This window comes from Procambarus clarkii, chromosome 91, assembly GCF_040958095.1.
Source record: "Procambarus clarkii isolate CNS0578487 chromosome 91, FALCON_Pclarkii_2.0, whole genome shotgun sequence".
In the NCBI taxonomy this organism is placed as follows: domain Eukaryota; kingdom Metazoa; phylum Arthropoda; class Malacostraca; order Decapoda; family Cambaridae; genus Procambarus; species Procambarus clarkii.
Window position 1 is genome coordinate 994,884 of NC_091240.1, and position 11,079 is coordinate 1,005,962.

The window sequence follows — 11,079 nt, forward strand, 5'->3', positions numbered from 1 at the left end:
GTATGAGCTACGAGGAAAGGCTAAAGGAGCTGAACCTCACGACCCTGGAAAACCCAAGAGTAAGGGGAGACATGATAACGACCTACAAAATTCTCAGGGGAATTGACAGGGTAGACAAAGACACTCTTTAGCGCGGGTGGAACATGAACAAGGAGACACAGGTGGAAACTTAGTACCCGAATGAGCCACAGAGACATTAGAAAGATATTTTCAGTGTCAGAGCAGTTAACAAATGGAATGCATTTAGTAGTGATGTGGTGGAGGCTGACTCCATACACAGTTTCAAATGTAGATATGATAGAGCCCAATAAGGCTCAGGACCCTGTACACCATTTGATGGACAGTTTAGAGGCGAGACCAAAGAGCCAGAGCTCAACCCCCACAAGCACAACTAGGTGAGTATACCCCCTCGCCCCACACCCCCACCTTACAACACACTCGTCACCCCCACAACTGAGAGTAGTGAAGGTTGTTCATGGCCGTCCAGTAACTCCTGAGGCACCGGACATCTTTTTCTCTGCTGTTTACGGCCGGACCTTTCTGCTGTAAACACGCTAGGGAGCTCGGTCCGTGTAGCAGCAGCAGCAGCAGCAGCAGCAGCCTCGCGCACCGGAATGTTCACACACTCGTCCTTCTCTGCCCCGGAATGTTGACGTCCCTCATTGTTTTCTCACCTCCCTCATTGTTTTCTCACCTCCCTCATTGTTTCCTCACCTCCCTCATTGTTTCCTCACTTCTCTCCTTGTTTCTCACCTCCCTTGATAGTCCTCCCGCCACAACATTCTAATAGGAATTATCGCATATTCCGTTTTGCGACTTTGAGAAACCAGAGTACAAGTGAATTTCCGTTTTGATTTGGATTATTCCTTTTTTTACATTTTTATATATATTTTTGGTACGTAAGGCATTCGTCTAGTTAAATGTTTTACTAATATGTTATTGCTAGTGGTGATGACGGCTGCGTGAGAGAGATGCCAGCGTCTATACTTCTGACACAGCCTATCGTTATCAACAAATTGTGGAGAGTATTTTAGCAGCTCCTCTTTTTTTTTAATAATTGACGTGTTTTTTAAGCTAATGAAGGCAATATACATTTTTTATGATTTCCACTGCGTTGGGGTTTATGCTAATGTGGTCCCCTTAAAGACTCGGTCTACGGCGAGCAAACTTGAATGAATAAAAACTGGTATTTGGACTGTACACAGTTGGTGTCTCGCCTGATGGCTCAGACGCCGCCTCGCACAGTACCTCAGTGTGCCACACAGTACCTCAGTGTGCCACACAGTACCTCAGTGTGCCACACAGTACCTCAGTGTGCCGCACAGTACCTCAGTGTGCCACACAGTACCTCACAATGCGACTTTGAGCGTGGGCTCAATCCACTTAAATGAGTCGACGCAGCGATGACGCAACTATATTTTCAAGATCGGCGTTCGATCCCAAGAGTGATCTGGCACCGTTCCTTCACTTAGTCCTTTCCCCAAGTGCCATACAGTTGTACAGTGCCCCGGCATAGAGTGCCTCCATCTTGGAGTGCTCGTTGCGGCTGCCTGCCATCGTTAACCAGTATCACAATGGTTTCATCATTAACGTTTTCTGTTGAAGATTGGCGTGACATTTCTTGTTTTTTTTTTTGGTTGCTGTTGCGTGATTTAGCAGGTATTTAGCACCGTCACCTGATGTAACGGTGAGAGACTTCACTGTTAATGGTGCGAGAGTGGTGGGTACCTACTCCGGCTGATGTGCGGTGACGAGGTTTGGGTGAATGGCTCTTAGCTGACTATGTTCAAAATCATGTTTATGCTCTCTGGCTCTCTTTTATAATATATACTGTATTATATTATATATTATACAATATATATATTATATAATATATATATTATATAATATTATATAATATATATATTATATATAGTTTCTCTAAATTAGACACATGACTTAGTAAGCAAACAGTGCAGGTAAGGGTGGGGACGCGCCCAATGTCTGTGACGCATATATTATAGGGCAGGTGGCTGCTCTCAGCACGTGGGGCTGTAATCTGAAGTTGGCTTTCCTGCTCTGGATAAAATTCTGCTCATGGGTAGGCTGGTGGGTCAGTACAATATTATGGAACACTGCAGCCTGGCAAGTGGGGGGGGGGGGGGAATGGTCACTCGCGGCCGGACACAGCAAACACAACATTAAAGAAGAATAACCTGGGCTTCGACTCCCCAGGTAAATAATATATTATGGACTGGTCACACTCACAATACCTGCCGAGTGTGACTTGAGTAACAGATGAGAACACGTCGGTTCACACACTCTGGCTCAGCCATGCCGAGACTCAAGTGAGTGTAATAGGCGATTGTTATAAATATTAATATTGTAATATATTAATATCATAACCGTCACATGCCTTTGTTACGACAGGGCTTAATCTGTGGATATATAATGGAGGTTATTAGAAAACCCCCAATAAGAGACTCACAAGATCACTGTCTCTACCTTAGTAGGATCCTGGATCCTACTAAGTTCGATCCTCGATCGAATCAGCATTGACTGATTCGTGACGTTATAGGTCTCTTGCCATTGTTTGAACCAGGTCACTTGACCTGTAAAGTGTCGTCGACGGAAATACCATTAGAGCTCTACGAAGCGTAGAGCTTTAATGGCTGTAATCTTTGCTTGAGTAAAAAAAATACATGAAAACTGAGAATCTAACATAAACTCATTGCATAAATTTATGCCTATTGATAAAAACACTATTTCATGTTCTTTGTTGGCTGTGAATGTCATGCTCAATGATCGCGAAGGAATGTTATAATATCATAGCCACACGCACTAACCAACAACTATTTCTGGCATTATCTTTTTAGAGGACATTTCTAACCGTATTCAGCCTCTCCTTCATTCATGCACTGACACTGATGACTTGGAGACCTTTGTTACTTCCAAGTCGTCACAGCCTTGTCAAGAGCGGTGTATGGAGGTTGAGTATCGAAGCAGCGGTAAGTTTTGGTCCGTCAACATTGTCCAATGACATACTAGTGATATCTCAGACGATCATGAACGTGACAATCGTTCACCAGGTTAAGCGCCTTTGGGTCCGACTATTAACTGGATGAGTGATCAAATGGCCAGTCTCGCCCATAGCTAGGCAAACCTCTATTAGCATATGAGGCTGTCTATCCTCGTTACTGGTGTACTTCATGCCATCATTGCCATGAAAACGCCTAGAGTAATCTTTCGTTCTTCTGGGAGACTCCGTCATCTATTTTCTCAAACTTGACGTCTGGAGAGACAACTTTTTTGTGATAGGAGTCAGAGGAAGACTGCGATGAGGATGAAGGATTGAAGATGATTTCTCTCGCATCGTCAGTTAAAATTCGGTCCTTTAAACAGGACCAAATTTTTCGGTTCTTTTATGTCTTGGACGACTCCTGAAATAACAACTGGCCTGGCCTCGTGGATCACGACACAGAATGCAACGCAGCGAACGCTCCTTATGGAAAAAAAGGTCGATCTCGATAATCTCGAGATATTTCATCACCCTTCTAGAGGGCAGTCATTGCTAAGACTGGAGGGGCGGGGGGTGTCCCGGTTCGTCGTCCCACCGGCCGTTGCCACAGGCCCAACTCGGCGTGTTTGTTGATGGAATTCCTCGCTGGAAAGCGTTTGGGTAAACATATGGCAGGAACATAGAGGAAGCAAACAGTAGGTGCGAATATTTCCTTGAGGATGGTCCAACGTGTAATGTTAAGTAACAGTACACATGTACTTGCGATCCATATTGAATGTCTTCCCTATTTTCAGTCACAGAACACGAGAACCATTGTTTAGCTGTGTTTGACGTTGTTTAGCTGTGTTTGACGTTGTTTAGCTGTGTTTGACGTTGTTTAGCTGTGTTTGACGTTGTTTAGCTGTGTTTGACGTTGTTTAGCTGTGTTTGACGTTGTTTAGCTGTGTTTGACGTTGTTTAGCTGTGTTTGACGTTGTTTAGCTGTGTTTGACGTTGTTTAGCTGTGTTTGACGTTGTTTAGCTGTGTTTGGCGTTGTTTAGCTGCGTTTGGCGTTGTTTAGCTGTGTTTGGCGTTGTTTAGCTGCGTTTGGCGTTGTTTAGCTGTGTTTGACGTTGTTTAGCTGTGTTTGACGTTGTTTAGCTGCGTTTGACGTTGTTTAGCTGCGTTTGGCGTTGTTTAGCTGCGTTTGACGTTGTTTAGCTGTGTTTGACGTTGTTTAGCTGTGTTTGACGTTGTTTAGCTGTGTTTGACGTTGTTTAGCTGCGTTTGACGTTGTTTAGCTGCGTTTGACGTTGTTTAGCTGTGTTTGACGTTGTTTAGCTGCGTTTGGCGTTGTTTAGCTGTGTTTGACGTTGTTTAGCTGTGTTTGACGTTGTTTAGCTGTGTTTGACGTTGTTTAGCTGTGTTTGACGTTGTTTAGCTGTGTTTGACGTGGTCGTGTCAAGTGAAAGTATGATTTTGATTTTAAGATCACAGCCGTTCATCCTCTCAAACACGCCTTGAGATAAGGAATAGTCTACGTACTCTGCGTGTAGCATTCACACTAGGTACCCCCCCCCCACCCCCACACAGAAGACAGAAGAAAAAGAGGTGATATGATCACTACGTACAAAATAGTAACAGGAATTGATAAAATTGATAGGGAAGATTTCCCGAGACCCGGAACTTCAAGAACAAGAGGTCATAGATTTAAACTAACTAAACAAAGATGCCGAAGAAATATAAGAATATCCACTTTCGCAAACAGAGTGGTAGACGGTTGGAACAAGTTAGGCGAGAAGGTGGTGGAGGCCAAGATCGTCAGTAGTTTCAAAGCGTTATATGACAAAGAGTGCTGGGAAGACGGGACACCACGAGCGTAGCTCTCATCCTGTAACTACACTTAGGTAATTACACACACCAGTACCCACTATGGCTGACGCCACACGTTAGGTAAGTCATGGAGGCAAAACTTCAGTAAGGGGAGGAAAAAAACTTGCTTCCCTTGAGACTGAGATACAGTTGTCCATGGTCGAACATTCTCTCTCTCTGTCTGTCTCTCTCTCTCCAGAAATAAAACTCGTCTAAAGACAAATGTAATTGATTCATAATGAGAATTAATATTGAGTGAGTGAGTGAGTGAGTGAGTGAGTGAGTGAGTGAGTGAGTGAGTGAGTGAGTGAGTGAGTGAGTGAGAGGCCTGGGAGAAGGACGCAGCTTTATTATTTGAGCGGCTGAGTTATAGTGTTGGTGGTGATTATAATAACAATCGTTTTGTCGGGGACAGGAGGCGTGTGTGTATACACTTGTATCGAGGTCCCGCCAAGGTCGAACTACTGAGCCTCCCCAGGATGACTCCTTCCAACAATTGCCTCATTCCTGGGCACCTGTTTACTGCTGGGTGAACAGAGGTATTAGGGGGGGAGAGGGAACGTTCCCCACAGTGACTGCCTCCATTAGTGTTCTTACAAATGGGCACCTGTTTACTGCTGGGTGAACAGAGGTATTAGGGGGGAGAGGGAACGTTCCCCACAGTGACTGCCTCCATTAGTGCTCTTACAAAAGATTATCACCTATATTCCCTCTTGGTTCTACTGCTTGTAGACTTGCGGCCCGTGGCATTAGTCCTGTGTACAATAGCATACCTGAACTGTGTTTTGAATGTTGTTGTTGTTATAGATTCAGCTACTCTGAACAAGTTCCAAGTAGCACGGGCTATGGTGAGCCCGTATGTGTCTTGAAAATTATGAAGGAGATGGTGGTGAGGCGAGTGTACTGGACTATACCCAGCGTGTGTGTACCGGACCAGTACTGGTGCAGCACCGCCCTCAAACTTTCACATTTTGAAGCATAAAACGCAAATTGGTAAAGTAGTGAAGTTTGCAACAAGATTGGTGCCAGGGTTAAGAGTCGTTAGGGAGGGTGAGGATAGGTTGAGGGAGCTAGACCTGGCAACCCTGGAGGATAGAAGAGGAGATATGATCACAGCATCCAAGATACCGAGAGGAATAGACAAGATGGACAATGACAGCCTCTTTAAATTGAGAGGAAGTAGGACGAGAGGACTCAAGGGGAAGCTGGAAACACAAATGAGTTAGTTATGTAAGGAAATACCTCGTACGGGCGGCTAACAATTAGAATGCACCAAACTAGAAGTTATGGAAGCCACCTCCATTCACAACTTTAAGGCCAGATTCGACAAGGAATTCAAACGTCAAAATAATTAAACTACAAAACTTGCCCGAAACACTGTGCGTATTAGTGGCTTTAGGCTTAGTATGTATCAACACTATCTAGATATCCAACATTGTAACTCATTTAGAATGTATGTACTTTTACCTGAATAAACATGATCTATCTTGTGTGTAAATCACGAAAATTAACACGTGATGAAAAATGTGACAGTGTCAGACCACGGAGGAAGAATTGAAACAAGAATTTCCTTAAGTACTTAAGGAAATTCCCGTTTCAGTTATCTATCTTATCTACAACGCAAGTGGTATAACAAAGAGTAGTAGTCGGGGCATAAGGAGCTAGAGCTCACTCCATCGTAGTCACTTCTAGGTATGTACATCCACCCCCACCCACCACCCCACCCCTTCCTCCCCCCACCCCCACACTCCCCCCCACTCCCCCCTCACACCCCATCAAGAATTCTAGACTCCTAAACGGATCTTCTCCATTTGTCAGCTCCCTGTAAGAGACAGCGAGTTACGACTCGCCGTGTTATCTACAGCGGCGGGACTCCCACCAGCACGACAGTAAATGTATTCTTCCCTGAGACATCTAAACACGGATAAAGATTTTATTTTGCGCTAAACGACGTTTTATGAGAAGTTGTCGTGTTGTTCCCGCTCTTCCTGCCTGATGCACGATAATGATACGCCTCGGAGACCTTCCTCAGTAATCACCCCCCCCCCAGGGAAGAGGATTTATACTGACGATGCTACCGGACCACGACGGGGAACGACCTGTAAACTGGTCGTTAGGATGGAAGGACGGGGGGGGGTAGTAACCTTATCTCACGAGGTGTTTGAGACGTTTGTTGTTGTTGTTGAGAGAACATCAACTGGGTGAACACTATTCCCTTCCCTCTCTCGACCCTCTCTATTCCCTCCTTCCTTTCCCCTCCTCTTCTTCCTACCCCCCATAATCATGTGGGCGGTAGTGTCATCATACCCGTCTAATGAGCAGTAGTGGACCCCCCATACCCGTCTAATGAGCAGTAGTGGACCACCATACCTGTCTTATGAGCAGTAGTGGACCACCATACCTGTCTTATGAGCAGTAGTGGACCACCATACCCGTCTAATGAGCATTAGTGAACACCCCATACCCGTCTAATGAGCAGTAGTGGACCCCCCATACCCGTCTAATGAGCATTAGTGAACACCCCATACCCGTCTAATGAGCATTAGTGAACACCCCATACCCGTCTAATGAGCAGTAGTGGACCACCATACCCGTGCCATAGACAGTAATGGGAAAGGTTACAGAGGCACATGAGTTCAGAAACTGACCCACAAAATTCATTAGCTGGTTACGAGCGGGTGTCAACGTGTGCCTCTAAGACGGTACACCCAAGTATGGATGTGCTGGTGTCGTCTCAAGAACCTGTTGTATTAATCCTCCTTCATTGAAATCCAGTTCTTGTGTTTTCAGTAGTTTTTGGGCCATCGGAGTTTGCGGGAAGTGTTGGGTGCGAGGCCAGGCAGCGAGCAACGTGCGCTCGCTGCTGATGCACCGCTGGCATTGCTGGCAACACATCCTTCAGGCCAGGCAGCGAGCAACGTGCGCTCGCTGCTGATGAACCGCTGGCATTGCTGGCAACACATCCTTCAGGCCAGGCAGCGAGCAACGTGCGCTCGCTGCTGATGCACCGCTGGCATTGCTGGCAACACATCCTTCAGGCCAGGCAGCGAGCAACGTGCGCTCGCTGCTGATGAACCGCTGGCATTGCTGGCAACACATCCTTCAGGCCAGGCAGCGAGCAACGTGCGCTCGCTGCTGATGAACCGCTGGCATTGCTGGCAACACATCCTTCAGGCCAGGCAGCGAGCAACGTGCGCTCGCTGCTGATGCACCGCTGGCATTGCTGGCAACACATCCTTCAGGCCAGGCAGCGAGCAACGTGCGCTCGCTGCTGATGAACCGCTGGCATTGCTGGCAACACATCCTTCAGGCCAGGCAGCGAGCAACGTACGCTCGCTGCTGATGCACCGCTGGCATTGCTGGCAACACATCCTTCAGGCCAAGCAATAAGTCAAATAAGGACTTAGTTTTGATTAGTAAGCTAGTGCAGTGTTTGACTTCTTCGGCAGACAACCAACAGACAGGATGGTTCTTCCATACATTATGACGAGTGTTTTTTCCCCTGAAATGTAAATTAATAGTATATTGTGGGTTTGTGTACATAGATCTTGGTGAGGTGTTTTGGTTACGATGATTTAGGGAGTGTTTACACTACTGGCTGGAGGTGAAGGAAGCACGTCTCGAGCCACAGTCTTGACTCGAGACTTGGTCTTGTAGTCCACATGGCTGGCTGGGCTACAAGACCAAGTTACTCACTTGTAGATCTTTGTTGCAGTTTGTATTTGACTTACAGGTGGTGAACCTCACGGTCCTTTCTTGTGAGGATGGGTGGTGGTGTTGCTGCTGTCGTAGCTTGGGTTTGGTTAGTGTTGAGGTGTATTGTGTGTTGCTCTGGCTTTGTGGAGTTTGTTGAACGCTATTTGTATTGTTATACTCGTGTGTGAGGGGGGGGAGGGGAGGAGGTGTATGATAACCCCATCTGACGAGATTGATAACGAGCTGTAAGTTAATTATGCTATTGTTCTTAAGATAACCAACAATAGACTTGAGTGAAAGTAATAAACAATTCGATATACACTGCGGGATTTATTGAACGTTAACTGCCCTCGGGACGTTTTAATTATTTTAAATGGATGCCATTTCTCTCTGCATGTGCGCGTAGAGCAGACAGTTGTGTGCAGTAAAGGTCACCTTGGTACAACGGAGGTCAACAGAGATCAACGGTGAAGCGTCTGACAACAGTTACCTTCCTTAGTAATAAGAACGCTTTACCTGGCCGTCAGTCGACGTCTCTACCTGTGTCATAATGCTCTTAATCCTCTCCACCAGGTGGTTATCTTGCTCCTGGTGGCGTCGGTGAGGGGGGAAGCTGACGCAGACCCGGAGCCCATACTACCACCGGGGTACCCACAGTACGCCACCACCTGGGCAGCACAGCAGTTTGGCACACCGCAGGAGATAGCTGCTGCTGGCGCCTTCATCTCGCAGCGGCAAGTGGATCCCCTCCAGTCTACGAACTTCGGTTTCCTGCCAGCCCAGGCGGCTCCCTCTCCACTCTTCGCTGTCCGCAATGTTCAGGCTCGGCCGTCGTCCCTCGTCTCCAAGGGTAAGCCAGAGGAGAAGCACGACGTGCAGGTGCTGCGGCATCCAGCTTTCTGGTTCGTCCCGCCTACACCGATCTTTCTTCACAGCATCCACGTTCGCGTCCCAGACTCCAGCCTGCAGCAGCACGTACCTGTGGCCGCGCCCTCGGCCCTCAGCTTCGCCAGCCAGCATGACGCGCAGACCCCCGTCATCAGGCAAGGCGCAGGTTCCACTTACTTGAATTTCTATCCTTACCCTGTGGCCACCCCGGGCTATGCTTTCACGCGGCAGGCAGTCGACGTGCCTTCCGTTGCCGTGGCGTCGAACGACGACGGCGACGAGAGCGCAGAAGACGACTCGCGCCGCAACTACGTCATCTTGCGGCACTTCCCGACGGAGCTGGCGAGCTTGGGGTTGAGCCTCCGTGGCATAGATAATGAGGCTGTCATCCCCGCCGGCATCGTCCAGTCGACGCAGCCTTCCTTCACCCGCGTCGTGTTCCGCAACGACAAGGCGCACCCGAGCCTCCACGACAAGGAGCCGGCGACGGATGGCGCCGTTCTTGCTGTGTAACCTGTGTGTGTGTGTGTGTGTGCGTGTGTGTGTGTGTGTGTGTGTGTGTGTGTGTGTGTGCGTGTGGCCAGGACACCCAGAGGCTCCCCTATGAGGAGGGGAACTCTGAGGTCTCCACATGTAAATTTCCAGATTTTTTAACCAGATTACAAATCAGTATAGTCAGCCCTGTATATCTGAGCGTCGAGAGGTGAGTGTTTGATATTATAAATCTCTTGTCAAGTTACCAATGTGGAAAAAAAACTCCAAAGAATGTGTGAAGAAGTCTCAAGATGTTTCCAAGTAGGTTAGTAACCAGCAGCAGATGGTACCAAATAGGTACCAGCTTCTCCCGCAGATAGTACCTATAGACCCCTACCTGCTCGCCCAGAAGATGGTACCTATGGAGTACCAGCTCCACCAGCACAGGGGTACCTAGGTGGGGGAGGTACCAGCTGCACCAGCAGGCGTGTCCCAGGAGCTACAGCCCGCGAGCACCTGCTGACGGACGCGGTGTTCCTAAACATTGTATATCATATGTTTTTATTTTTCTTAAATTTTCAACCATTATGTAAAGTAAAATCTAAGTCAATGTTTCCTAAAAACCAGTTTCCATAAAGAAAAATTTATTAGCTGTCTGAATAAAATAAAATTTATGATGACTTACATTTTATTAAAAATATGGAGTATTTTATATTATTAGATAATTGTAATTTTAGTAAAAAAAAAAAAGTTGAAATCTTTGTTGATTGAAACAAAAATATTTATGGTGCAAAATTTCGCCTGGACGCATCAGAGGGTGAGAGACTAATCCTTAACATCATGATTTAACAAGCGTGAAATTTGTAGTAGTTTCCCCTAACCAGAAGCGTACGAAACTGGGTAACCCACCTTAAAAACGAGAAAGGTCGGGGAATTAATGATGACAAGGAAATGGGTGGTATTTTAAATAAGTACTTTGTCTATTTCCTAGAGTAAAAGCTTCTATCATCTGTGGGACAAATCTATATCGGTGATAAGAGGACAAATTGGACAGGATTAGAAAAAAAAAAACCTGCTAGGGCATTAAACAGTACGTAAAGTACTACACAGAGCACAGTGTTTCGAACAGTGCTTCGCTGAAGACCTCTCTTCGAACCACATCTCTGTAAAT

General features: G+C 46.7%; 1 protein-coding gene across 1 annotated transcript in view; it reads left to right on the forward strand.

Annotated features, from left to right (window-relative positions):
* The window catches only part of LOC123773885 (uncharacterized), a 62,359-nt gene extending 51,771 nt beyond the window's left edge, over positions 1–10,588 (forward strand). The window contains exon 5 of the mRNA XM_069318845.1: positions 9,120–10,588. Coding sequence (XP_069174946.1) covers positions 9,120–9,947 — 828 coding nt within the window. The 3' untranslated portion in view covers positions 9,948–10,588. The remainder of the gene's footprint in view (positions 1–9,119) is intronic.
* Positions 10,589–11,079: the final 491 nt, after the last annotated feature.